The 27781-nt window shown below is 41.9% G+C and overlaps 1 protein-coding gene across 4 annotated transcripts; it reads left to right on the top strand.

Annotated features, from left to right (window-relative positions):
• On the top strand, positions 1–25692 carry AP1M1 (adaptor related protein complex 1 subunit mu 1). 4 transcript variants are annotated; one of them, XM_077805491.1, is made up of 12 exons: positions 1–134; positions 3908–4064; positions 5687–5754; positions 9460–9590; positions 10001–10148; positions 16036–16162; positions 17255–17397; positions 18872–18943; positions 20918–21076; positions 21696–21821; positions 23172–23247; positions 23875–25692. In XM_077805491.1, the coding sequence occupies exons 1-12, from the start codon at positions 93–95 to the stop codon at positions 23895–23897; spliced, it is 1272 nt and encodes a 423-aa protein (XP_077661617.1). In that variant the 5' UTR covers positions 1–92; the 3' UTR covers positions 23898–25692. The 4 variants fall into 4 exon arrangements, with proteins under 4 accessions (XP_077661617.1, XP_077661619.1, XP_077661616.1 ...); XM_077805490.1 differs by having other exon boundaries at positions 21–134; positions 3884–4064; XM_077805494.1 differs by lacking the exon at positions 1–134 and adding an exon at positions 541–726.
• The last annotated feature ends 2089 nt before the right edge of the window (positions 25693–27781 follow it).

Below are 27781 nucleotides of genomic sequence, written 5' to 3'. Positions count from 1 at the left end.
AAGCAGTGGCAGCGCCTTTTCCGGCCGGAAGTGAGATCTGGCACGCGAGCTGGGGGTGCCGTGCCGGGAGGCGCCGAGCACCTGGGGGCGCGATGTCTGCCAGTGCCGTGTACGTGCTGGACCTAAAGGGCAAGGTGAGGCGTTGGAGGGACGGGGCCTGGGGGTAACCCCTCCCGAGAGAGACGTCTGGGGCGGGTGGGTCCCGTGGAGCCCGGCCTGAGCCTGTGAAGAGGCCCTGGTCTGTGAATGGGCTAAGCTTCCTCATAGGCTGAGGGAACATGGGCGTAGAGGGGCCGAACGGCTCCGGAGCGGGAGGGGAGCTCTCTAACTTTTCCCTAGCCTGCCCTGTTTCCTCACCTCAGAGCTGTCTTAGGGTAACAGTCCCCCATGTTCTCTCTCTAGCTTGCTCTGTGAGCCCCCCTCTGTTCTGGGCCCCTAGGATGGGGATTCTCTCTAGCCTGCCGTGGGTCCTCACGTTGTGGTTACAGCCTGCCGATAATGCTGCCTTGGCTTACACTGGAAGTTTTATTTGGACTAGACCTTGTCAGTGCTTGGATTGGTGACCAGTGACCTTCCAGCTGCAATGTTGCAGGAAATGCTGATTTTAGTAGAGTGCTCTCTTCCTCCTCCACTCTACCCTTCTGGACCCTTTTCTCCTAGCCTTTGATGAATGAAAGCTCATGCATGTTAAGGGGGCACTGAGCTGCTGAAGGGTCTGATTTTTGGGTAAGGGAAATGAAGATATCAATTGCTTATGGCAACTAAAGATACCAAGATGCTTTAACAAATGTTAGTGATGCTAACTCTGGTTTCTTGACCATATTCCATTTTGGGGTAACTACATTCTGCATATCCAAATTCATTCTGTGATTTTGTACTATAAGCGATGTATTTTCTGTCTCTAATGTTGGTATGTGCTATTTAACAGCTGTTGTGATTCTAAAAGCTGTATTTGAGTTGTGAATGAAAGGGTCCCACGTACAGTTTGTAATTCAGTTAGTTAAGCTCTTTGGGATTCCACTGCATAAGTGTAAAGTACTGAACTGCTAAACTGTAAGTAAAAATCTACTTTATGTTGAAATTTCATAGAATATCAGGGTTGGAAGGGACCTCAGGAGGTCATCGAGTCCAACCCCCTGACCGATCCCCAATTAAATCATCCCAGCCAGAGCTTTGTCAAGCCTGACCTTAAAAACCTCAAAGGAAGGAGATTCCATCACCTCCCTAGGTAACCCATTCCAGTGCTTCATCACCCTCCTAGTGAAAAAGATTTTCCTAACATCAAACCTAAACCTACAACTTGAGACCATTACTCCTTGTTCTGTCATCTGCTACCACTGAGAACAGTCTAGATCCATCCTCTTTGGAACCCCCTTTCAGGTAGTTGAAAGCAGTTATCAAATCCCCTCTCATTCTTCTCTTCTGCAGACTAAACAATCCCAGTTCCCTCAGCCTCTCCTCATAAGTCATGCGTTCCAGTCCCCTAATCATTTTTGTTGCCCTCCGCTAGACGTTTTCCAATTTTTTCACATCCCTTCTTGTAGTGTGGGGCCCAAAACTGGACATAGTACTCCAGATGAGGCCTCACCAATGTCGAATAGAGGGGAACGATCACGTCCCTCGATCTGCTGGCAATGCCCCTACTTATACATCCCAAAATGCCATTAGCCTTCTTGGCAACAAGGGCACACTGTTGACTCATATCCAGTTTCTCGTCCACTGTAACCCCTAGGTCCTTTTCTGCAGAACTGCTGCCTAGCCATTCAGTCCCTAGTCTGTAGCGGTGCATGGGATTCTTCTGTCCTAAGTGGAGGACTCTGCACTTGTCCTTGTTGAACCTCACCAGATTTCTTTTGGCCCAATCCTTCAATTTGTCTAGGTCATTCTGGACCCTATCCCTACCCTCCAGCGTATCTACCACTCCTCCCAGTTTAGTGTCATCTGCAAACTTGCTGAGGGTGCAATCCAGGCCATCCTCCAGATCATTAATGAAGATATTGAACAAAACCGGTCCCAGGACCGACCCTTGGAGCACTCCCCTTGATACCGGCTGCCAATTAGACTTGGAGCCATTGATCACTACCCGTTGAGCCCGACGATCTAGCCAGCTTTCTCTCCACCATATAGTCCATTCATCCAGCTCATACTTCTTTAACTTGCTGGCAAGAATACTGTGGGAGACCATAGAATCATAGAATATCAGAGTTGGAAGGGACCTCAGGAGGTCATCTAGTCCAACCCCCTGCTCAAAGCAGGACCAATCCCCAATTAAATCATCCCAGCCAGGGCTTTGTCAAGACTGACCTTAAAAACTTCTAAGGAAGGAGATTCTACCACCTCCCTAGGTAATGCATTCCAGTGTTTCACCACCCTCCTTGTGAAAAAGTTTTTCCTAATATCCAACCTAAACCTCCGCCACTGCAACTTGAGACAATTACTCTTTGTCCTGTCCTCTTCTACCACTGAGAATAGTCTAGAACTATCCTCTGTGGAACCACCTCCTAGGTAGTTGAAAGCAGTTATCAAATCCCCTCTCATTCTTTTCTTCTGCAGACTAAACAATCCCAATTCCCTCAGCCTCTCCTCATAAGTCATGTGTTCCAGACCCCTAATCATTTTTGTTGCCCTTCGCTGGACTCTCTCCAATTTATCCACATCCTTCTTGTAATGTGGGGCCCAAAACTGGACACAGTACTCCAGATGAGGCCTCACCAATGTCAAATAGAGGGGAACGATCACATCCCTTGATCTGCTCGCTATGCCCCTACTTATACATCCCAAAATGCCATTGGCCTTCTTGGCAACAAGGGCACACTGCTGACTCATATCCAGCTTCTCGTCCACTGTCACCCCTAGGTCCTTTTCTGCAGAACTGCTGCCTAGTCATTCGGTCCCTAGTCTGTAGCTGTGCATTGTGTTCTTCCGTCCTAAGTGCAGGACCCTGCACTTATCCTTATTGAACCTCATCAGATTTCTTTTGGCCCAATCCTCCAATTTGTCTAGGTCAAAAGCTATGTCAAAAGCTTTGCTAAAGTCAAGGAATAACACGTCCACTGCTTTCCCCTCATCCACAGAGCCAGTTATCTTGTCATAGAAGGCAATTAGATTAGTCAGGCACGCTTGCCCTTGGTGAATCCATGCTGGCTGTTCCTGATCACTTGCCTCTCCTCTAAGTGCTTCAGAATTGATTCCTTGAGGACCTGCTCCATGATTTTTCCAGGGACTGAGGTGAGGCTGACTGGCCTGTAGTTCCCCAGATCCTCCTCCTTCCCTTTTTTAAAGATGGGCACTACATTAGCCTTTTTCCAGTCGTCCGGGACCTCCCCTGATCGCCATGAGTTTTCAAAGATAATTGCAGAGCCATTGGCCATTACATCCGCCAACTCCTTTAGCGCTGTCGGATGCAGCGCATCCGGCCCCATGGACTTGTGCTCCTCCAGCTTTTCTAAATAGTCCCGAACCACTTCTTTCTCTACAGAGGGCTGGTCACCTCCTCCCCCATGCTGTGCTGCCCAGTGCAGTAGTCTGGGAGCTGACCTTGTTCGTGAAGACAGAAGCAAAAAAAGCATTGAGTACATTAGCTTTTTCCACATCCTCTGTCACTAGGTTGTCCCTCTTTCAGTAAGGGGCCCACACTTTCCTTGACTTTCTTTCTTGTTGCTAACATACCTGAAGAAACCCTTCTTGTTACTCTTAACATCTCTTGCTAGCTGGAACTCCAAATGTGATTTGGCCTTCCTGATTTCACTCCTGCATGCCTGAGCAATATTTTTATACTCTTCCCTGGTCATTTGTCTTGTATCTTTTAATGAAGTACTTCCCAAGGATCATATGTGTTGTTTTCAGATGGTAACTTCGGCATTTGTTTTTAAAACCTATTCAGATTTCTGTTGCACGTATATTGCAGGTCCTCATCTGCCGGAATTACCGTGGAGATGTGGATATGTCTGAGGTGGAGCATTTCATGCCAATTCTTATGGAAAAGGAAGAAGAGGGAATGCTTTCTCCCATTCTAGCTCATGGAGGAGTTCGTTTTATGTGGATTAAACACAACAACTTATATCGTATCCTTTAAAGCAGTGGTCTCCAACCTTTTTATGCCCAAAATCACTTTTTGAATTTAAGGGCAATCCAGGATCTACCCTGCCCCTTCCCCAAAGCCCCACCCCGCTCACTCCATTCCCCCCAACACCCCCCCCCAGGGGTCGCTTGCTGTCCCCAACCCTCACTCACTTTTACTGGGCTGGGGTAGGGGTTTGAGGTATGTGAGGGGGTGCGGACTCTGGGCTGGAGCGGGTTTGTAGTGTAGGAGGGGGCTCTGGGCTGAACCTGGGGGTGGGGGGGAAGGTTCCGGGCTGGGGCAGAGTGTTGGGGTGCAGGAGGGGGGGGGTCAGGGCTGGGGTTTGGCGTGCAGGAGGGGGTATGGGGTGCTGGCTCCGGGAGGGGACTCAGGGCTGGTGGTTGGTGTGCAGCTTCCTGCTGGGCAGCACTTACCTCTAGCAGCTCCTGGTTGGTGGCTGCCGCTAAGACAGGTTCCCTGCCTACCCCGGCCCCATGCCACTCCCGGAAGGGGCCAACACACCCTTGTGGCCCCTGAGGGAGTGGGGGGGGAAACATGTGGCTCCGTGTGCAGTCCCTCTCTGCAGGCACCGCTCCCGCAACTCCCAATGGCCACGGCTCCCCATTCCTGGCCAATGGGAGCTGCAGGGGCGGTGCTTGCAGGCAGGAGCAGCATGCAGAGGGAGACCCCTGCCCGTTGGGCCACACTGGCCATTTTCAGGAGCAGCGTGGGGTAGGGTCAGGCAGGGAGCCTGCCTTAGCAGCAGCCCCACTACACCACTGGAGATTGCGATCGACTGGGAGATCCTCTAGGATTGACCAGTCGATCGTGATCGACCGGTTGGTGACTGCTTTAAAGCGTAAACCTGTTAATATAGTGAAACTGATGAGCACGTTGGTGGATTTTCAGAATTTGGGCTTCAATGGAATAGGGATGTAAATAACATGTAAAAACAGTAACCATGTAACTGATTAAAATTCTATCAGTTACACGGTTAAACCTTTAACCGGGAAACTAGCGGTGGGGGGGGGTGCTGTAGCACCCCCATGTCTTACATGGGGGCCCCCTGCGGCCAGCCCCGTGCCTGTCGGGGATCCCACCCCCCCATCCGGCTGGCGTCCCGGCAAGGCTGGGGTCCTCGCGGGTTGGCCACCAGGACTCCAGCTGAATTTAATCGTTATCAGTTAACCCATTGAACTTTTACATCCCTAGAATGGAACTGACATGAAAACATATAGGGCAATAAGTAACATAAGCTCACGAGTATGATTTTACTGATTGAGATTTACAAATATGCAAAAAAAATTATATAAAAGGAGTTATTCTTTTCATGTAAGATCCTGTGCTAATAATGTTATGAGAGTGTTTAAGTGTCAATTTAATATAAGCATTTCCTGAATCTTTATTTTTGTTCTTCGCCTCCCAGTAGTTAAACATTCAGAAATGACAAAACAAACCCAAGGATTCTCAGTATCTAATGACTCTGGAAAGAAGAATATTATTGCTGCTTCCTTAATGTTTGGGCCAGCTGTAATAACTTAGTAAAAGGGTTTTAAAAATGTATTTAATTGTAAATTTTTTTTATATGGTAACTTTAAACACTGGTTCCTGAACATACTTTTTCAGTTGTTGCTACTTCTAAGAAGAATGCTTGTGTGTCTCTGGTGTTTTCATTTCTTTACAAGGTGGTTCAGGTGAGTATTAAATCGGTCAAGTAATCTTTGTTCAGATAACTGAACATATCTTTTATATAGAGGTAGAAATCTTTTAATTTTATAGTGCTGTGCAGAAATGGCATATCTAGTTTATATGTGGTTATGTTAAGATCTTTCCATGTTAGCTACTTATATTTATTTTGTGCTGTACAGGACAAGGATACTGACAGAATGTTACAATATAAGAGAGAGACAGAAAATGAGATACAATGTGAAAGTCAGAGGAGAGGCCACTTCACTAAATTTTTGTGTGCTTTGTGGGCATTTTGGAAGAAACAAATTTTAGGAAGTCTTTGAGTAATATGGTGACTTGAGGAGCTGGACTAGGGAGCCTATGCTGCAGTTAAGTGGCAGCACAGAGTCAGGAAAAGAAAAAAGAAACAAATAGGCCTTGTATTTTAGAGTGGAGGGAGCCAAAGTTCAGCAGACAAGACAATGTCTGAAGTGTTTTCTGTAGGTAGCTGTGTGTAAGGCCATGAGATTGGGGATGAGAATTTTAAACTCAATGCAGTATGCAGATAAAAGCCAGTGGAGAGATTCAAAGATCTGGGTGTTGTGCTCAGGTTGACAGGCAAGGAAGATAGCTTTTCAGCAAGCTATTCTCCAAAGCATTGGTTTTGAAACAGGGGTACGCAGTACTCTTCCAGGGAGTACATAAACGCATCTAGATATTTGCCTAGTTTTACAACAAGGTAATGAAAAGCACTAGCAAAGTCAGTATATAATTATATGGTAAAAATGAGAAAGTAAGCCATTTTTCAGTAATAGTGTGCTGTGACACTTTTTTTTTTATGTCTGATTTTGTAAGCAAGTAGTTTTTAAGTTAGGTGAAACTTGAGGGTACGCAAGACAAATCAGACTCCTGAAAGGGGTACAGTTGTCTGGAAAGGTTGAGAGCCACTGTTCTGAAGTATATATTTGGGAAGAAAACGGTTTCCTTTTCTTTAGTGACTTTCTTACTGTGTGACTTCTGGAAGGGACTACTCTTCTAGGATAAGACAGGGCTTGGATGTGCTTAATGGATGCTGTGTGGTACATTACAACCTCTGTGGTTAGTGGGTTTTTTTTTTTTTTCCCTTAACCAGGGTGACAGGTATCCTTCCTGGAAGGAATATTTATAGGCAGTCATTTTCCACATACACTGTAGTTTGTTTTAATTTTCAGGGGCCACAACCCTAATGTGTATGAAGCTCCAGCTAGTTTAAAAAAAAAAAGGTGGGGGGGGCTGCTATTAAATGGACATTGGAGGAAAGCACTACTGCTTGGTGGGCAGGTTTTAAAAATACGCATTTGGGGCCCAGTCTGCTCTGAGCTGCGGCAATGTGTTTTAGTCAAAGATTTCAGATATGCATAAATGTAAGGAACTGCTTGAAAGAAGAGAAGCTGAGACTGAGTTGGTTTAAATTTCCAGAGCATAGGTTTTGAGGCTAAGCCCAGTGTTTATTTCAATAACTGTTATATCCCCACACAAAAAATTGTTAAAATAGTACTAGGGGAGGGGTGTGTGTGTGTGTGTGTGTGTCAGTCACACACTTCATAGCTTTTGTAGGTTGAATATATTGCATGCACCAAGGGCTCCTTGCAATCCTCCATTCCCCTCACAAGATCTCTGGGTGCCACCCTCCCATCCTCCTCTTTTTCAGGGGCTCCCTGCAATTCCAGCCAGTCTCTTCCCTTCCAGGGTCTCCATGTGATCCCCTTCTCTCGCTCTCTGTGCTCCCCGCACCACCACCATCAGCTCTGTGTGCACCCCCATTCCCATTTTCCCCCATTCCCCTCTATGGCCTGGGCTCTGTGCGCCCCATTCCCCCACCATGCCAGGGGCTCTGTGCACCCTAGTCCTCCTTTCCACCCCATACCAGGATCCTCCAATCTCTCCTCCCCTCCCCTCCTCCCCATACACACAGACACTAGGTGTTCTTTGTGCCCCATTCCTCCCTCCATGCATTTTAATATCCCTCATTTTCCTCCGTTGCAGGGGGTCTATGCTCCCTCCCCCATAGTAGGATCCCCCTTTCTCCTCCATAGCAGGGGGCTCTGTGTGAACACTCATTACCACCTCCCCACATCCAAGGGCTTTATAAGCCTGCCTTTATCCTTCCCTGTCTTCATACCATGCAAGGTCCCTCAATCTCCTCCCCCCATACTGAGGGTTCTGTGTGCTACATTCGCCCCTCCCCATACCAGGGTCCCCCCCTATTTTCTCTCCACATTCCAGTGGCTGTGTGCACTCTCCTCATTCCCCTCATGCCTCCTATTCTCCTTCTCATGCCACTTTTTTTTTTTTTGAGAGTGAGAGAGAAGCCATTCAGCATGTTAAACTACTGGGCGTATACAGTTTTGTAGCTGTGTTGGTCCCAGGATATTAGAGACCAGGTGGGTGAGGTAGTATCTTTTATTGGACAAATTTCTACTGGTGAGAGAAGCTTTTGATATTAAACAGAGCTCTTCTTACCAACGGAAGTTGATCCTAGGGATGTAAAATGTTCACTGGTTAGCCAATAAGCATTACTCTTACCAGTTAACCCACCTTAACTGTTAAACCCCTGGCCAGAGTGGTCCCAGCGGCCCCGCGCTACCCGGCCAGAGTGGCCCCAGTTTAACTTTAATCGTTTAAACAGTTAACTTTTTAAATGATATTTACATCCATAGTTGGTCCAGTAAAAAAACCTCACCCACCTTGTTTCTCTACTGGGAATATAAACAGAGATGAATAGGAGTACCTTTGTGTGTGAAGGTGTTAATGGTGCCACCAATGAATTCTTTGAACTACAGGCAATTGCAGGGGTGCTAAAGAGCTGATGGGGCTGTATTTGCCCTCCATTTTCCCTTTTTGGTTTTCTGATTTGCCCTGAAATCATAGAATCATAGAATATCAGGGTTGGAAGGGACCTCGGGAGGTCATCTAGTCCAACCCGCTGCTCAAAGCAGGACAAACACCAACTAAATCATTCCAGCCAGGGCTTTGTCAAGCCTGACCTTAAAAACTTCTAAGGAAGGAGATTCCACCACCTCCCTGGGTAACGCATTCCAGTGTTTCACCACCCTCCTAGTGAAAAAGTTTTTCCTAATATCCAACCTAAATCTCCCCCACTGCAACTTGAGACCGTTACTCCTTGTTCTGTCATCTGCTACCACTGAGAACAGTCTAGAGCCATCCTCTTTGGAACCCCCTTTCAGGTAGTTGAAAGCAGCTATCAAATCCCCCCTCATTCTTCTCTTCCTCAGACTGAACATCCCCAGTTCCCTCAGCCTCTCCTCATAAGTCATGTGTTCCAGTCCCCTAATCATTTTTGTTGCCCTCCACTGGACTCTTTCCAATTTTTCCACAATGGGGAAAAATCAATAGGGTTCTGACCATTGGTACCGAGAACATTCCCTGAAATTTTGGAATTGATTAGATGTGGTGGTCAAAAGTTATTGTTACACACAGAAATCCTATTGAATTGAGTATAAAGCCTTTGCAAGCTTGGCCAATTATGGTTGTGTTCTAATTTGTAGTGTGAAAAAAATGACACTTGAAAGTCAGGAAACTTGGATTTTAAGGCTCAGCAAATTACTTTAATTCTCTACAGTAGCTCACCAAAACTCTTGTATTTTCAGAAATGGAGGGTTAGAAGTAATGTGAACTAAACTTTCTTTAATTTGAGACTTGAGTGTTGTTTTCTAACGTTTACATTTCAGGTATTTTCAGAATATTTCAAGGAGTTGGAAGAAGAGAGCATTCGAGATAACTTTGTTATAATTTATGAATTGCTTGATGAGCTCATGGATTTTGGCTATCCTCAAACCACTGACAGTAAAATTTTGCAAGAGTAAGTATCAGTGTACTGGCTCTTAGATACCAGGTGACAGATGCTTTGGGAATATTTATGAGCATAAAGATGTTAACTTGTATGATTTAAGGTTATTACAATGTGGGGGTCAATTTGTAGATTTTCCTTTCTTTTATCAGCCTGAAAAAAAAATTAATAGGACACTTCTGTCAAAAATCTGTTAACCTTTTCCTGTCTTTGTTGATGGACTGATACAGTTTCCTATCAGGTAAATAAACACATGATCTGACTTGACCTGGCAAGAAAAGATTAGTTAATATTTTCTAGGACTTGAATTGTCAGACTTCCTTTCTTTGCTGCTGACATAATAACACCTGTGACACCAAACAAATTGCTAAGGCTACAAAATGTAACTTTCATATTTTTAAAAAACATATGTGGTTCTGAAGGTACATCACTCAAGAAGGCCACAAACTGGAAACTGGAGCTCCACGCCCACCTGCCACTGTTACCAATGCTGTTTCCTGGAGGTCAGAAGGGATAAAGTATAGGAAAAATGAAGTGTTTCTGGACGTTATAGAATCTGTTAACCTCTTGGTGGGTTTATATTTTACCTGAATTTTATCTTTCTTTTTTAATGAGAATTGTAATAATCTGTAAATATGCAAACACAAAATGAAAGCCGAAGTCAGTGTATATGAGTAGTCTTAATTAGTCTATCAAATTATAGTATTACATTTGAAACAATTTAAATGTCACCGGATTGAGTGATCGATAATGGTAGTGACTTAAGCTGTTATAAGTAATACTCATATAACTGCATTTATATTATGCTGCTTAATAGATTTTTTTCAACTTTCAGGGAGCTTCTTTTCCATGCTAAACTTGAAAAACAAAGGGACTCCTTATATTCCTGCCTAATCCTCACACTCTGAATGAAATAAACTCTATGCTATTCCCATGGAATGACTCCCAAGGATGTATGCAGTGTTGTTGTAGCCATGTTGGTCCCATGATATTAGAGTGACAAGGCGGGGTTGAGGTAATATCTTTTATTGGACCAACTTCTGTTGGTGAGAGAGACAAGCTTTTGAGCTACGTAAGTGTTTCTTCAGGTCTGGGAAAGGTACTCTTGAGTGTCACAGCTTGTCTTTTGAAAGTGTTGTGCATGTTTCCTTTCAGGAGGAGGACTGATAAGTCAGATATAGAGTAATCACTTTGTGAAAAGTGTACACCCACAAGTGATAGGGTGTTTTTGTCTCATCATTTTACTGTGGGAGTGCATTTGAGAGCGTAATGATTGTCTGGTTCACCCAGATAGTTTTTGTTGGAATGTTTAGCGCAGTGGATGAGGCAGATCTCATATGGTGCTAGGCATATGTAGGATCCATGGATCTTGAAAGGTGTATTGTAAGGGGTTTTGCTATATCTCCACTGCTACAATGATCTACAGGTTTTGCACCTGTTCTTCTGGCAGGGTCTGGTGCCACTTTGAGTAGGTGTGCCCTGTTCTGTGGGGAGCTTGCCTCTGACAATGATCTAGGAGAGGTTAGGGAGTTGTTTAGGGTGACCTGACATCCCTTTTTTAAAGGGACATCCCCGTATTTAAGCACTCCTGCAGGTGTCCTTAATTTTTCTTAAAAACGGGCAAATTGTCCTGTATTTTCTGTTTTCTGTCTCTTCTGTTCTTCCTCTCCCCCCTCCCCCCAAATCAATACTGGCGGTTCCTGCTGCTGGCCAGATCCCAGCTCGCCAGCCGCCTGCCCACCAGCAGTGAGTGGGAGGGGTCCAGTGGCCAGCGGCCAGCGGTGGGGGTGGGTGTGCAAGGCTGATGGCGGGGCAAAGCTGCAGTGCGCAAGGCTAGCTGTTCCTCTTGCTGGTCCATCAGCGCAGTCCCTGCTGTGTGCCAGCTCTCAGCCAGTAGGGCCCCGTCCCGTTTCCGACTGGCACTGACTGCACGCTGCAGTGGCTGGTGAGTGTGGGCAGGCAGCGGCCAGTTACATGTCGCCTCTGCTGCCCAGCCATCGGCCCTTTACATGCTCCCACTCTCGCTGCCCTCTTCCTGCTTTGCCCCTTCATCCTCTTTCCCCTGACTCTCTCTTCCATTTCCCCCCCGTGCGGGACACGTCCCGCTCCCAGCGCTGTGCAGAGAGCCAGCCCCTGGTGGGAGCGTTCAGTTCACCAACAGCCTGGCCAACAGGCTCCTTCCTTCCCCCACTGCCTCTGGTTGTGCCGGTGCCCCGGGAAAACGCAAGACCCTCTAGCCCAGGGCACTAGCCAGGAGGAACTGATTCCTGTATGTGCCAAAGCCGCACAGGGCAGCCTTTCCACCCATCAGCTAATCTCTGGAGTGGTGGCAGCAGAGGAGAGAGTGATTTCCAGCCTGTTTGTGCTCTGACCCTGCAGGCTCCGCAGCAGCCTCCCCCACTCTTAGGGGCCTCTTCACTTCTCTCTGCCCACTGGGTCTTGCTCCCAGGGCTGCTCCGTCCCCTAGGCACCCTCCCCTGCTGAACCACCTCTCTGGCTCTGTTTGCTGAAGCCCCTGCAGTCAGGTTCCCTGGGCCCTGGTGCACAGTGCATCCTTAGGGCTTAACCCCTTCCTACCCGTGCTGTAGCTGGGGGATGGGAAGCCACTGGGTTATGTCCATGGCCAGCAGTGGCCTGGAGGTGTTAGCTGCCTTTCAACACTGTGAGGGCAGGAAGGGACAAGCTGCTTCCAGCCATAAGGGAGTGGGTAGGGGGGCGGAGGAGGGAAGAGATGAGCTCCTCAGAGACACGAGCCATATCATCCCTCCCTCCACCCCCTCCTCCCCTGCATCTGGAAGCAGCTCCCGTCCCTTCCTTCTTGCACAGTGCCAAAAGACTGCTGCTAGCCACATTCTGCTGTGAACCCTGGCAGAAATCTGGGGACAGGGCATGTGACCCTGCGTTCCCCACACACACCCCCCATGTGTTACCTTGGGAAGATGCGGTGCCAAGTACCAGGTGAGGTGGGCCCATCCTGAGGGCTCAGCCAGGCCTGGAGGGCAGAGAGCACCAAGCAGGGAGGGTCAGGTCAGTCCGTCACCTGCCCTGGGTGAGAAAGAGGTGGGGGGGTGGGGTGTGTGTGTGTGTGTGTGTGTGTGACACCTCTCCCCATGTGAACACTAAAGCCTTAAAGATAAGAAGGCAAATAAATATAATCCAACTATGCAATATTTATTTTTAACAAAGGCTTAGTCAACTTGATGTTAATTTGAATGTTTGTACTGCATAGTTCTGATTGATTGCTGCTGAACTTGCTTAAATACGAGTAATTTTATGGTGTGTCCCATATTCAGCATAGGGAAATATGGTCACTCTAGGGTTGTTTGAAGGCCAGAAGAGAGTCTGTTTCAGGGTGGGGGTCCCCATCGAGTATGGGTTGTATTGTTTCATGATACCCCATATAGCTTCCAGTGTGGGATGGTAGGTGACAAATAGGGCTTGGAGTCAAAGGGGGTTTTACTGCTGTATTGAAGCAGATTCTCTCAGGGTATTTGGCAGGCCCGTTCCATGATGTGATCTACTTCTCTGGTGGAGTGTCCTTGTTGGTGAATGCAGTTTTGGGTGTATTAAGGTGTATATCCTGGACTCTCTCTTTAGATATTCTGTGGTATCTGAGTGCCTGGGTGAAGATAACAGATTTCTTGGTGTGTTGTGAAGTGGTTACTGGATCTACCACCAGGGCTTTGGAGCTGTGCTCCAGCTCCACTCCAGCTCCAGGCAAAAACTTGCAGCTCCACTGCTCCGGATCTGCTCTGGGCTCCGGCTCCGGGCTCCACTCCAAAGCCATGTCTACCACACCTACTTTCATAGATCTAGCAAACACTTAAAGAAACAATTTCTCAATTGGTGTCTTCCTTGTAAGGTTGATGAACTTAAATGCTGTAATTTCAAAATTAGGGCTGTTGATTAATCGCAGTTAACTTGCAGTTAACGCAAAAAAAAAATGGCTATTAATTTTTTAATCGTGATTAATTGCAGTTTTAAACAATAAAATAGCAATTTAAATTTATTAAATATTTTGGATGTTTTTCTACATTTTCATATATATTCTGTGTTGTAATTGAAATCAAAGTGTATATTTTTTATTATAAATATTTGCACTGTAAAAATGATAAACAAAAGAAATAGTATTTTTCAGTTCCTCATACAAGTACTGTAGCGCAATTTTTGTCCTGAAAGTGCAACTTACAAATGTAGATTTTTTTATTACATAACTGCACTCAAAAACAAAACAATATAAAACTTCAGAGCCTACAAGTCCATTCAGTCCTACTTTTTGTTCAGCCAATCACTCAGACAAACAAGTTTGTTTACTTGTACAGGAGATAATGCCGCTGCGTCCTTAATTACAATGTCACCAGAAAATGAGAACAGGCATTTACATGGCACTTTTGTAGCCGTCATTGCAAGGTATTTGTGCCAGATATGCTAAACATTCGTATGCCGCTTCGGCCACCATTCCAGAGGACATGCTTCCATGCTGATGATGCTTGTTTTAAAAAAAAAAAAAAAAAAAGTGTTAATTAAATTTGTGACTGAACTCCTTGGGGGAGAATTGTATGTCCCCAGCTCCGTTTTACCTGCATTCTACCATATATTTCATGTTATAGCAGTTTCGGATGATGACACAGCACATGTTGTTCATTTTAAGAAAACTTTCACTGCAGATTTGACAAAACGCAAAGATGGTACCAATGTGAGATTTCTAAAAATAGCTACAGCACTCAATGCAAAGTTTAAGAATCTGAAGTACCTTCCAAAATCTGAGAGGAACGAGGTGTGGCACATGCTTTCAGAAGTCTCAAAAGAGCAACATTCCAATGGAGAAACTACAGAACCTAAGCCACCAAAAAAGAAAATCAACCTTCTGCTGCCGGCATCTGACTCAGATAATGAAAATGAACGTGCGTTGATCTGCACTGCTTTGGATTGTTGTTGAGCAAAACCTGTCATCAACATGGATGCATGTCCCCTGGAATTGTTTGAAACATGAAGGAACATATGAATCTTTAGCGCATCTGGCGCATAAATATCTTGCGACGCCGGCTACAACAGTGCCATGAGAATGTCTGTTCTCGCTTTCAGGTGACATTGTAAACAAGAAGTGGGCAACATTATCTCCTGCAAATTTAAACAAACTTATTTGTCTGAGCAATTGGCTGAATAAGAAGTAGGACTGAGTGGACTTGCAGGCTATAAAATTTTAAGTTTTATTTTTGAATGCAGTTTTTTTTACATAATTCTACTTTGGAAGTTCAACTTTCATGATAAAGAGATTGCCCTACAGTACTTGACTTATGAGGAGAGGCTGAGGGAGCTGGGATTGTTTAGCCTGCAGAAGAGAAGAATGAGGGGGGATTTGATAGCTGCTTTCAACTACCTGAAAGGGGGTTCCAAAGAGGATGGCTCTAGACTGTTCTCAATGGTAACAGATGACAGAACGAGGAGTAATGGTCTCAAGTTGCAGTGGGGGAGGTTTAGATTGGATATTAGGAAAAACTTTTTCACTAAGAGGGTGGTGAAACACTGGAATGTGTTGCCTAGGGAGGTGGTGGAATCTCCTTCCTTGGAAGTTTTTAAGGTCAGGCTTGACAAAGCCCTGGCTGGGATGATTTAACTGGGAATTGGTCCTGCTTCGAGCAGGGGGTTGGACTAGATGACCTTCAGGGGTCCCTTCCAACCCTGATATTCTATGATTCTATGATTCTATACTTGCTATTAGGTGAATTGAAAAATACTATTTCTTTTTTTTTTTTACAGTGCAAATACTTGTAATCAAAAATAAATATAAAGTGAGCACTGTACACTTCATATTTTGTGTTGTAATTGAAATCAATATTTGAAAATGTAGAATACATCCAAAAATATTTAAATAAATGGTATTCTGTTATTGTTTAAAAGTGCGATTAATCGTGATTCGTTTTTTTAATCGCTTGACAGCCCTATTCAAGATGTATCCTAACAACAACAGTCTTATTACCTATTTTTTATTAACAAACAAAACTCTACATGTCATCCTCAACACAATATACATTGGCAAAGAGTCCTGTGGCACCTTATAAACTAATAGACATATTGGAGCATAAGCTTTCGTGGGTGAATATCCTTCGATGCGACGAAGTGGGTATTCACCCACGAAAGCTTATGCTCCAATATGTCTGTTAGTCTATAAGGTGCTACAGGACTCTTTGCTGCTTTTACAGATCCAGAGTAACACGGCTACCCCTTTTGATACTTGACAATATACATTCTGCGCCAACACACAAGATCTTTCAGTCCAAATGTACAAATTTTAATGAAAAATATGTTTCCCAAGATTATGGTTAAGTTTTCAATGTGATTTATTTTGGGTTCCTAATCTTGTGAAAACAGATAATTGTAAAATCATTGCACGACGCTAGTTAGAGATTCAGTTTCAATAGCTGAGGAGAATGACTCCACCTTCCTTTGCTCTTAGGTTAGTGCCAACGGAAATGTATTACGCAGTGAGATAGTTGGATCCATTAAAATGAGGGTCTTTCTCTCAGGAATGCCAGAGCTTCGCCTCGGTTTAAATGATAAAGTACTCTTTGATAATACAGGACGTGAGTATGTATACAGCATTTCTAAAAACATACAAAGGTATTCCCTGGTTTCTTTGTCTTTGGGGCAATGCAGCACGTCAGTTCAGATAACAGGAGTTATTCTAGGATGGTGGGTCTTATAATTTCCTAGTTGGGGAGGTTGTATCACTGTATAAGAGTAATTTTAGTGTTAGCAACTCATTTAATGTTTTATCAGATGGGAGACACTCCTTAGGGGGGCATGAAGTCTAACACATTCATTTGCTATTTGCCATGAAGACCTGGTCTTTGTTCAATTAAGAAATCCTCCATTTCTAGCCTTAATGGATACGTATAAGATGATGATTTCCATCATGCAGGTTCATATCTCTGTGAATTTCATTTTAAGGAACCATCTCTTGTTTTAGCCCCAAAGTTACCTACGTTACATGCAAATTTGGTGTCCCCTCTGATAGTTAAAAATTATTTACAATTAAATTTAAAGAATAATTTTATAGCAGGAGCTATTCACACTAAAGGAATTAATCCTGCATCTTAAGTTTGCGCATGAATACTTTTTAGTATTTCTCATTTTTGATCTTTGTTAGAGTCTTAAATGTGGGCATTGGCAGATTGAGGTGTGTATTCACAGCCTTTGAACAAGAGAGGAGGTAGTGGGAGGGGACTTGAGGAGGAATTCAAATATAGTACCGTCTGTCTGTGTCAGGATAGATGCATTGGTTGTGAACGAATGGCAACATCATCTTCCGTTGTGCACTTGTGAAATGTCGGGGAAATACTTCTTCCTTAAATTCTTTGGGACGTGTAATGCTTTTCTTCCTCTTAAAACCAGAGCTCCAATTCCAGATTTTCAATGACTGTACTGAGCAAAAAGAGCAGAATATGTCATTTAAATTAGTCCACTTCAATGGCCTACTCCCAATCTCTTTTCACTAAGATTCCTATATTCCTGAAGTTACTTGTAATGAAGTTAGAAATAGCGTAGAAGTAGAATAGAACTAACGTAGGGAGTATGAGCAGCTGATTGCTCAGTTGCATTATAATCTGCTGTGATGGCCTGAGAGGTAGGCTCTTCATGTGCTACACAAATTGGGGTTTATGTTTTCCTGATAGGTGGCAAAAGCAAATCAGTAGAACTAGAAGATGTAAAGTTTCACCAGTGTGTTCGTCTCTCTCGCTTTGAAAACGACAGGACAATTTCTTTCATCCCACCTGATGGAGAGTTTGAACTCATGTCATATCGTCTTAATACCCATGTAAGTCTGGCTACATGTTTTGTTCTAGACTAAAACAAATTTGTGTATGAAAACATTTTAAATTGCAAGTAAAACTGTAAAAGGCCTTTCCACTTTCACTGAAAAATTAATATTTCTTTAAAAAAAGTATGAGTTTTAGATATTATTGAGCTAGCTGTTAATAGGGATGTTCCATGCTTACCTCAAAGTAGGCTATATATGCTACTTCAAGGCACTGGGAAAAGGAGAAGCAATTACTACGTAAGTCTAGTCACTGAGTTACCTACTGGGAGAAGGATGAGAGAGTAAACAATACATGACTGATGTGTAGTCACATTACTTAAAACACTACTGGAAGGTGCTTGGATACAATAGTGATGAGTGCATTATAAGAACTAATATAGAAAGGGGAAGACCAAGGCAGTAAGATCTTTTTTTGCTACAACTACCTGAAGAAGCTGGTAACATACAGTGAGGAAGAATGAGCAGGAGAAGAAGAGAGAATTCCATTGGTTTTAAAGCCTATAGTGACATTTGTGCATTGACCCATTTGGAGCAAAAACATTGTAAAGGGCCTGCCTGTCGTCTTATGCTGGGCATACCTGTGATGTGGGAGACTGGAAAACCTACTTCATCAGTCAGTACCCAAGAACATCCGCCATGTTTCTATATATTGAGGACCCATACTCTGTAAAACTCTGGCAAAAAACAGCAGACCCAGAACACCTTAAAAATTTGTTAGTCTCTAAGGTGCCACAAGTACTCCTTTTCTTTTCAAAAGCCTGTGGGACTTCTGACTTTTTATTGGTTTCAGAGTAACAGCCGTGTTAGTCTGTATTCGCAAAAAGAAAAGGAGTACTTGTGGCACCTTAGAGACTAACCAGTTTATTTGAGCATGAGCTTTCGTGAGCTACAGCTGTAGCTCACGAAAGCTCATGCTCAAATAAACTGGTTAGTCTCTAAGGTGCCACAAGTACTCCTTTTCTTTTGACTTTTTATTATTGGAGTACTGAATTTAAACAAATACTTTAAATCCAGAGTTATCGTCTCACAGTTTTTAGGGCTAGCATTGTTTAATAACTCAAATGCCCTGAGTTATTAAATTTGTTGGGTTAGAGTGAGAATGGTTTTCTGGTTTGGGGGTTAGTTTCTCTCAGAGAATAGGGTTAAATTAAAACCGTTAGATACTCATGTAATTGAAATTATCTACTTTTTCATAATCTATAAATACTTATCAAATTATATATATGGAATATTTTAAGGACTTCTTGACTAACGCTCAGGTCTCACCTGATCATTATTTTTGCGTATTATGTATTTGCATATTAAATGTTTTCCTGACCAGTATCTTTGGAATCTGATCTAACTCTCTTGTCTTAAAGAGCACTATAGGCTTCTCTTCTTCATTTTTTTTTTTTTTTTTTGCTCTGTATGGAAACGTATCATTTTCCTGACAAGGTCAAAATAAGATGTATAGTTGTTTGTTCTCCAACAGGTAAAACCACTCATCTGGATTGAGTCTGTGATTGAGAAACATTCCCACAGCCGCATAGAGTATATGATCAAGGTCAGAGATACCAAAATGCTTACGCTTAATTTCAGTCTCCTTCTACAAGGCGAACCATGTAAACGATCCTACTTTAAACATTTTGTTATATAAAGCGTACATTTGATTTCTGGAAAGCTGCTCCTGTGACGGGTTAGATCCCCTTTCTGGGATGCCACCTTATGTACTGAGGCTTCACTGAGCCCCTCCTGCTCCACCAGCCTGCATTTCCTCTCCCTGTTTTGCTGAATTAGGCTCTCCAGCCTCTTGCAGTGTAGAGAAACAAGTAGGGTTACACCCAGCTGCAGACACAGATTGAAGTCAGCTCTGTGTGAGAGGATTCACCCAGCACTCATGTGCACTCCCCCTTTGTGAATAAACCCAAAATAACTGTCTTGCACTGTGTAGAAAGATTTGCACAGCGCAAGCTCATAGAAGTTTGCCCTCTTCCTCAACGTTGAGAGATATGCACAACTTCATGCCCCCCAACCCCCCGTTAGAAATTGCACAAACTGGGTTTAATAATAAACAAAACAAATTCATTCACTATAAAAGGCAGATTTTAAGTGATAGCAAACAGAACGAAGCAGATTACTGAGCAAATAAAACAAAACACTCATCCTAAGCTTAAGATCTTAAAGAAACTGGTTTCAAGAAGTAATTTCTCACCCATAATGTTGTTTTAGGCAAGTTGCAGAGTTTTTGTAGCTTAGAGTTCCAGTTATTTCTTTTACAGACTGGACCCCCATCTCAGTCTGGACTCACCCCTGCCTTTCCCCTCAGGTTAGTTCTTTTATCCTTTCAGGTACTTTCAGCAGTCTTTCTTCTTGGGTAGGCAATGGAGGAGAGTCCAGCTTAACCCCCTCCCCAGACTTAAAAAGGATTTACCTAGAACATAAGAATGGCCCTCCTGGGTCAGACCAAAGGTCCATCTAGCCCAGTATCATCCTGTCTTCTGACAGTGGACAGTGCCAGGTGCCCCAGAGGGAATGAACAGAATAGGTAATCATCAAGTGATCCATCCCCTGTAGCTCATTCCCAGCTTCTGGCAAACAGAGGCTAGAGACCCCATCCCTGCCTATCCTGACTAATAGCCATTGATGGACCTATCCTAAGGCAGGAAACCTTTGTTTGATCCCCATCCCCCTACAGAGGAAAAGTACTAGCAGTGTCCAAGGTGATATTTTGCATCAGGTGACGTTATCATCTGACCTTGTAGTGTCAATGCAGCATCCCAGGACATTCTTTAGGAAGGTGGGAGATTAGTATCTTCAGAGTTCTATTGTCCTCCTTAAATGGCTCATTCAGGATGATTGCTTACTGTCTGGTGGGCATTTCCCCAAGTGTACACACAGTTGTAATTGTTACATAGTCAATATTCCTAACTTCAGATACAGAAATGATACATGCATACAAATTGGATATTCACATTCAGTAAATCATAACCTTTCCAATGATATGTTACACGAGCCATCTTGCATAAAGTATATCTGTTATGCCATAGTCATATCATAACCATATTTCTATGAAGAATATGGGGTGTAACATCACAGCTCCTTTCATAAATATTGATCTGTTTTTACTCAATTCAAAACATAATCAGCTAGTGCAGAGGGTGTGTTCTGCCTGTAAGGCAGTATGATTTACTGACAGGTAGTGCAAGTTTTTTTAATTAAAAAAAAGTCTTAACATTAGTGTTGGTAAAAGCACTTTATATTTTTAAAGTCTTATAGACATGCTAAATGTATTAATAGGATCATAATGGATTATTTTCATCTTTTGTATACTTCCATTTGACAGTTAATCTAGTTCTGATCTCCGCATTACACTTTTGTGCATGGATCTTTCATAAGACTCCTGACAGAGAAGGATGTTTTACAGTTCCCAGCTCTCTGAACCTGATCAAATAAGATTTTTTTAAAACCTGCAAATTGTGGCATTTGTGGGGAGATGGGAAAAATTACAAAAAAAATGTGCATTGCTTACTTTCTCTAGGCAAAGAGTCAATTCAAGCGGAGATCAACTGCCAACAATGTGGAGATTCACATCCCAGTTCCAAATGATGCAGACTCACCAAAATTTAAAACCACTGTGGGCAGTGTCAAATGGGTTCCAGAGAACAGTGAAATTGTCTGGTCCATTAAATCATTTCCGGTAAGCTGTCTTGGTGTAGTGGTATCCCCATTGCTGCTCCTGTTAAGGTAGTTTCAGAGTAGCAGCCGCGTTAGTCTGTATTCACAAAAAGAAAAGGAGTACTTGTGGCACCTTAGAGAGTAACCAATTTATGTGAGCATAAGCTTTCCTGAGCTACAGCTCACTTCACTGTAGCTCACAAAAGCTTATGCTCAAATAAATTTGTTAGTCGCTAAGGTGCCACAAGTGCTCCTTTTCTTTTTAAGGTAGTGTGAGTTTTATTAAAAGTAAATCTTCTATACATGGAATCTAGAATTTGACTAAAATTCACTCTAGGCTCAGTCCTACTGTACTGTAGGACTATTGGTACCATCTGCTTTCCCTCTCCCCTCATTGTAGGGTTGGCACTTGAGGCAACAAGTACTTACGGTGATCATTTTAAACTGGAAAAGCGAACAGTAAATGTTACTGTTTTTTCTAAATTAGTAACTTAATGCTCAGCTTTAGCCTTTAGAAAAGGGCTAAATGACTGCATTTTCATAGTTTTGAGCTGGTATGAGACCTTTGCCACTCAGAAGCACTTTGGTTTTTAAAGGATATTTTCTGGTAGAATGATTTGTTTGCCTTCCTCTTTGGATAGGGGGGAAAGGAGTATCTGATGCGGGCTCACTTTGGGCTTCCAAGTGTTGAAGCTGAAGATAAAGAAGGAAAACCTCCCATCAGTGTCAAGTTTGAAATTCCGTATTTCACCACTTCGGGAATACAGGTTAATAAGACTAAAAAAATTAATTTGTGAATAGAATTTTTGTTCATTTAGCTGCTGGATAATGCTCTTTGTGTGTAATTGAACCAAAAGGTGACGGTGTGATTATATTATGGTTTAATAATGATACAGAATGTGGCTTGTCTCTTTAAATTCAACTACATAGAAGTACAAATCTGTTTAGACAATATGAATGATCTTTTCAGTCCAAGTTTTAAAAAAAACTTATAATAGTTGTTTGAAGCTAATCACAATTAACTTCCTCCTGACTAAGGGTGTGTACTCCATTTTTCTACTACTAAGCCAAAATAGATAATGTTTGAAGGAGGCTGCAACTGAAAGAGAGAGCTCAGTTTTGGGTTTTATTATCCCCAAACCAAGCAAGAGCTTCTGAAAATGGAATATTTATTTAGTTAAATCATGGGATTAGGATTTGTCCTGTTGGTGCATTAAATATTTTGAACCTCCAGAAACTGTGTGTAAGTTGAGGACTTAGTATCCTTGTTCATCATAATTCTAAGATTTTTGTGCAAAACTTCTGCCTTCTTTTGTAAAAACAGTAAAAGTCATATTAGGACTATTGGAATTGTATTGCAAGATCAGTCTAATGATCCATCTAGTACAATACATTGTTTCTGATAATGGCTAGTCCCACATGCTTCAGGGAATGTGGAAAAAAAATCCTCTAATGGATAATTATGGAATAACCTATACCAAATGGAAGTTTCTTCCCAACAATTTCAGTTGAAGCTTTATGAACTGAACCATGAGAATTTATATTTTTTAAAATACATCCATCTAATGTAACTGGGTGCTTTTATTATCCTTCTGCATGTTTAATCTTTTCTTAATCTTACCTAGCTTTTGTATGGATTGCATAAAAAAAGCTTTTTCCTGTTTACAAATTTCCAACAGATTTTTTTAGTTGAGTTTAATATCTCCCTTTCTCTTAAGTAGCACAAAGTGCTTTTTACACTTCATATTTTGTATACCTCTTTCATATCCCTCATCATTTTGTCTCCCCCCTGAATATTTTGTCTCCAGTGTCTCATATGGAAACATTCCATTCTTTTAATTTTGTCCCCCTGACTCTTGATACCTCCTGTTTCTGCTATATCTTTTTGAGATGAGGTGATCAGAACTGTGCACGTTATTCCAGGTGAGTTACCAGTTATTTACATGTTGGCATGATATTTTTTTAAACACATCCCAGCATTCTACTCACTCTGCTTTGACCGCTGCTGCGCATTGAACTGTTCATAATGGTGTTCTAGGCTTTTTGCCTAAAATATATCTTCCATTAAGGGTTGCTAGGCTGAACTAGAAAGGTAATTTAATGTGTTTTCTTTTCAGGTCCGCTACTTAAAGATAATTGAGAAGAGTGGCTATCAGGCTTTGCCATGGGTTCGCTATATCACCCAAAATGGAGGTAAATAGCAAAGCTATAGATTGTAGACGCTGAAGTTGCCCATGTAGTTTTCCTATTAACACACTTTTCTCTTTGTTAGATGTTCCAAGATAATTTACCTGCATGATTCCACTAGACTTCTCATATTCTTTAATAATGTGCAGTATCGCTACAAATTATATTCATAAATATATTCCTCTCTCCACTCACCCTGCTATTAGGAAAGTGCCACTGTTGTGACATTATAGTTAGGCTTGGGTTGAGTATTTTGCACCTAAAGCGGAGATTCAACCCCTGTAGCATATACATTAGAAAATACACACAAAGAAAGACTGGCAGGGTGATGCTTAGTCTTGGAATCTATTAAGCATTTGGGAAGGTCCAGTTTGGTGAACAGAAATTCTTATTACCTGGAATGTTTAACTCTAATGACTTAACATTTCCTTTAATTGGTTATTGAGCATGTAAACGGCTAGTGGTGTTCTAAGATGGTCCTTTATACAGATCTCCTTTTTATTTGAGTAATCTTTGCTTTAATTTGGCATTGGTGTATCATAAATATTTCTGCTCTGATATTGCTACTTTTGTATTAATAAAATAAGATGAACTAATTTAACTGACTCTTCTGAATTTATTTTTCTCTTGCAGATTATCAGCTCCGAACACAATAGTACTTTTTCCAACCAGAACAGATGACAAATTTTCAGGTCTAGAATTTGTTTGTAGAAAACTTTGTGGCAGTAAAGGCTGTGAACATTGTCTCCAGGGTATTATATCAGCAAACTTGAACTGAGGAGAAGAGATTCTGTTTGTTTGTTTTTGTTATTGTGTTCAGCACTAAGTGTTTGGACTATTAGTGCAGGTTGTATGGATGTCTAATTCTTAAAGCATGTTACTACTTCTGCTAAATGCTGATCATATTAGGAGTAGCAGTTATTTTGAGAAGCCAGGACTGCCTTGCTAGTCATACTTAAAAGTTCCATATTTTAAAAGTGTGTAAATACCATCTTTAAAGCCAGTGGAAGCATTATTTAAAAACAAGAGAGGTCATGGTGCAACTGAAGTGGCTGTTAAGCATTTTTAGTTGTAAATAACCATGGGCCTTTATTTTACACTGAAAACATGGGACAGTTTTGAGGCTTATTTCTTGGCTTGCAAAGGAATTATTAAAGGTAATGATGAGTCAAGAAAGGTTAGGTTCTAAGTTCAAAATAAAAGTTGGTTTTATTGACACAGTTCAGCCCATTTAATATCTGTCAAACCTTAAGATATTGGGAGTGGTGTTCGTAAGCATAAATTTTGATAAAAATACAGGTGCATAAACTACTATATTAACTTGAGGGAGAAGAGACGTCAAGAATAAATGCCTATGGTCTCTGTGGAGTATCGTGGTCAATGCTTTTTCAAATTATGGAGCCAAGATGCAAAGCTGAGAAGTCCAGACAAATTAAGAAAACTTAACTATCATATAAAACTTGCTTGGCTTTGATTTTTCTAATTGCAAAAGAAATTTAAAAATTAAAGGTCTCAACTTGTAAATATGAAACTTCTGATTAACCATATTGGCTTTTAAATGTTTAAAACAAAATTCAGCAGATGGAATATGTTTAAGTAGTAATAAATAATCATACTTCAGGCTCTTCCTGATAATTGATTGCTGTCATTAGAGGGGGTGGTAGATAAAAGAATAAGAAATTACATATCTGTCATCCAGGTTAGATTTAGGTAAATTCTTTTTTCTTCAATTTTCAAGAATTTACATTTTCTTCAGCTTCTCCTGAAAGGCTACTTTACTTTCTTTGCCAGTCTCTTCCACTTGTAAACGGTTGCCCAGTTCATTATAAGCTTTCTGGTAGAAATCATAACAGTTCAGAATGTTACACTTTCATGTGTTAGAACTTGGTTTTTTACACTTTTTCTTGAGGATGCTGCAAACCACATAACTATACATAGTTGCATCAATTTCAGAAAATGTTAAAGAGCGGTTATATCAGTGTTTTCTTTTTAAAAGACTAAACTTTTATTTTTAGTGTGAATGTATTGCTTCTGCCAGGTTTTAACTTAAACATTGAAGACTGAAAATCGCTGTCCACAACTGATGCAGCACAGAATTGGGGTGCAAGCTTTCCCACTCCTATGTTGCCATGTTAAAGTGCCTGAGCCCTGCCAGAGAGGGGATAGGTCACTGTGCCTGTTTGTTCCTTGTAGATTTGTGGGCTATATGTGTATGCATTATTATATAAATACTCACAAAATTCCCCTGAACAATTTAGCTTTGATATTAGGAGGAGGATTTGTTTCAGAAAGGACTAATTCTGCTCAAGATTGTAATAGCATTGTTATTAAAGCATCTGGAAGATCATTCTTGTAGCTTGATAATTAGACAATGTTAAATGTGGATGCATGTAGTTTTCTGGATTTTATTACCCAAGAAACTTAAAACAAATTAAATCCTCTTACACCAGATTTTGGTTTTACTACTGTCTTTCTTGGTTGAAATTTTAATCTTGAGACCAAACTGACCATTTTAAAAGTTTAATATAATGTGCTTAGCTAACCTGTTACATAACTCATCAGATGTTGTCTTCAGTCTACATTGTTTATGCAGTACTTTTAATTATTTGCTTGTTAAATATGGCAGGTGTTAGTTTTGATTTTCCCTATTGAAGCATGTACCTTACAAACCAGAACAGTATTTTACTCACTCTTTGCAGCTGCTGAAGTTTGATTATATTGGAGTGGCCATAGGCAGCAAAGAACAAGGAATCTTTCTTGCAGCATTAAACTCCACTGTCATTCTTCAGTCACTATAAAGTAAAAGGGTCAATCTGCCTGTGGATTAAAGTTCCTCCAGTTAACATTCTAAACTCAAGGAGCGTTTTATAAATTCTAAAAGTATTAATTTAAGATGCCTGATTTACTTACTATCATACTGTGTAAGAATTGTCAACATTAAATATTTTGCAGTAGGCAAGTCAATTAACGACATGTGCGTATTTATCAAACTGCACAAATTATGGTAGAAAGACCTTCAGTTGTTTGTCATTCACATTACCAGATACTTCTAAAAAGGCCAATTTAATCCAACAGTTGCCCAAATGTTCTGTAGCTACATACTATATGGATGTAAGGCAGAAATAAGAGCTGTGACATTAGTCTAGTGCTGGTCTTTGTTTAGAGACTATTTCTATATTCTTCTTCCTTTGGCTAAATATTAAATTTGTTCCTTTACAATTTGCAGTGGGTGTCTTCATTTTGCATTAGTAATTTATCACCTCCTGGCTGGCTTCTGTAACTTTAGTTTGGCAATCTGCAACTGTGAATTGAGTAGTGTTGCTCTCCTTGTAGACAATTTTTTTAAATAAGATGTTAACCACTTACCTCATTATAAAATGAGAAGGAAAAGATATATGTATATATTCACCTAGGTTTCCAAGTCAATGTGGTTTCATAGACCCTTAAATTAGTTAGGAATTGGCACATTCTGGCTATCATAAGTAGCTGGAAATTCAGCAGCATAAACCAGGAAGGCTCTAGTTCCTTATTGCTTAGTGTGGGAACACTGAAAGGGCAACATCTTACAATCACTTTGTTCTGAAATGTGCACATCTAATTTTAGTAGCACCCTGGCACATTTGAGAATGTTCCTGCAAAAATGCTGATTTGTAGGACCAAAAACAAGAGGGGGTGGGTGGGGGGGTGGGTACAGTTTACTTTTATAGGCTTGTTAATTTGAAACAGTGCTCAAGCACATACAGACCTTTATTAATAAGGTGTCTGCCCTTATGTTGTAACACCCCTTTTTCAACCCAATAATAGTTGAATGCAAGTGATACATGAATTCTTACTATCAAAAAACCTGCTGAGAATTTATTCCTTTAATTTTACCATAAGTAGTGCTTATTATTACATTAATAGTTCCTTTGAAGATAAACTACAGTCTGAGAAAGTGTGTGTTAACATTTTGGTATTTAAAATATCTTTAGGTTTAATCTGAACTAATTCAGGTTTAGTTAATTAAACTAACCAGGGTGGGGAAAAAATCAACCTCCTTTTTACTTCTGATAGAGGGGCCCAAGGCCCCTTTGTGTTCTCCACACCAACTCATTTACTTCCATTGCAGACTTAGCAGATCCCACTGGAAATTGCCCTCTGTCCTGTGTGTTCATGTTCTCTCTCTCCCCTCTTCCCCCTGCCAAGGGGAGACTGCTCCTGCTGCATTACCCAACCCCTTCCCTCTAATGGGCATTATCTCATCCCCAGTGCCACTCCTACCTACACAACTGCTCCCTAATATACTGGCCCCTTCTGCTACACTGAAGGCCAGCAGTATGGGCAGTGGAAGGAAAATACAGCTGGGCTGGAGCCAGTTCCCTCTGGCTCAGAAAGGAGAGGAACACTAACACACCTGCTTGGGACACACCTTCCCCACCCTGCAACCCTCTCACTGCTAACTTTCCCTAGTACTGCACAAAGCAGAGGGAGAGAAGAGCAGGTAGGAATTACCTCACCTTCTGTTCTAAGCTGGCTCCACATGTCCCCAGCAGCTGTTGCT

This window comes from Eretmochelys imbricata, chromosome 25 (assembly GCF_965152235.1).
Source record: "Eretmochelys imbricata isolate rEreImb1 chromosome 25, rEreImb1.hap1, whole genome shotgun sequence".
NCBI classification, from domain to species: Eukaryota; Metazoa; Chordata; order Testudines; family Cheloniidae; genus Eretmochelys; species Eretmochelys imbricata.
The sequence above is the reverse complement of the archived record's forward strand: the minus strand, read 5'-3'. Positions and strand labels throughout refer to the sequence as shown.